The following is a 1285-nucleotide window of genomic DNA, read 5'->3' as shown; positions in this document are numbered from 1 at the left end:
GCATCAATGGAGCCTCTCAGCCTTCAGCAGCTCTAATTAGTTTCTTCAAACATTTTCCCACGATGAACAAAGAAAGGCTGGTGTGTGTGTGTGTGTGTGTGTGTGTGTGTGTGTGTGTGTGTGTGTTTGTGAAGCTGCTGTCGCGTGAGAAAAAGTTTTTTTTGGTGTGCAGAAAGAAACAAATGTGTGGTTTCAGAGTTTAGAATCTGTGACGAGGTTCATGTCTGCAGGTAACAATCAACACAAACTAAACACAACTTTATTTTTAATAAAAGTGAGTTTGATTCTAAAACTCCTGATCCTCCTTCCTCCTCAGCCAGGCTTTCCTGTAATCGTTTAAATCGGTCTCCCGTCTTTCTGTAGGTCTGTCAGCAGCTTTGATTCTGCAGAACTTCAGCTGTCAGACCTTCAGAAGGTAACAGCTGGTTCTGAGAATCTGTTTATAAAGTTTGCAGAAGAAACTTCAGCTTTCAAAGATCATTTCTGCTTCTGTGGTTCAGCTGATACTTCCTGTTAATTGAACTTCATGCATCACTTCTGCTTTACTTTGTGTCTCTTTCGCTCTTAAAGCTGACCTGATTTGATCAGCCGAAACTGAACGACCTTCTCCGCTTGCAGCTGATCTGAGGGAAACGGCTCAAACATTTAACACAGACAGGAACATCACACCAGGTGTGCATTACCTTCACGCCGTGGCCCAGCTCATCCAGCTGCTGATAGCTGATTGGTCGGCGGCTGTACGGTGGGCGGGGCTGTGCTCCTGAAGGAGGAATGATCTTATGGTTGCGAGGAACTCGTCTGACCGCCGTGAAGACGCCAATCTCCCTCCGAGAAACTTTCTCTTTATGCATCTCCACCGTCTGAGGAGCCAACGCAGAACACAGAGCTAAAGGTCAGAGGACAGAGGTCAGGGGCACGGTGCGTCGATAGATACCTCTGCAGAGATCTGAGGTCAGAGATCATCTCTGTACACTTATCATCTGTCAGATAAAATAAAGCTTTTAAAACCTGACGGTTAGCAGGTTTTGGTTTAATCACGTCGGTTTCTCCTGCTTGAATTCACGCTTGATCCAATCTCATTTTCTAAAATCTGATCTCATGTCTCCATCACCCTCTGGGGTCAAACTGGGGTCAGACTGGGGTCAGACTGGGCTCAGACTGGGGCCAGACTGGGGCCAGACTGAGCTCAGACTGGGGCCAAAGTGGGGCCAGACAGGGGTCAGAATGGGGTCAGACTGGGGCCAGACTGGGGTCAGACAGGGGTCAGACTGGGGTCAGACTGGGG

The 1285-nt window shown here is 47.9% G+C and overlaps 1 protein-coding gene across 1 annotated transcript in view; it reads right to left on the bottom strand.

Moving 5' to 3' along the window:
- The window catches only part of abi3a (ABI family, member 3a), a 9145-nt gene that overhangs the window by 4013 nt on the left and 3847 nt on the right, over positions 1-1285 (bottom strand). Inside the window, exon 3 of the mRNA XM_025003484.2 lies at positions 684-860. Within this exon, the coding sequence (XP_024859252.1) occupies positions 684-860 (177 nt within the window). The remainder of the gene's footprint in view (positions 1-683; positions 861-1285) is intronic.

The sequence above is a fragment of the Kryptolebias marmoratus genome, linkage group LG12 (genome assembly GCF_001649575.2).
Source record: "Kryptolebias marmoratus isolate JLee-2015 linkage group LG12, ASM164957v2, whole genome shotgun sequence".
In the NCBI taxonomy this organism is placed as follows: Eukaryota; Metazoa; Chordata; class Actinopteri; order Cyprinodontiformes; family Rivulidae; genus Kryptolebias; species Kryptolebias marmoratus.
Note: the sequence above shows the minus strand (reverse complement) of the source record. Positions and strands in the feature narration are given on the sequence as shown.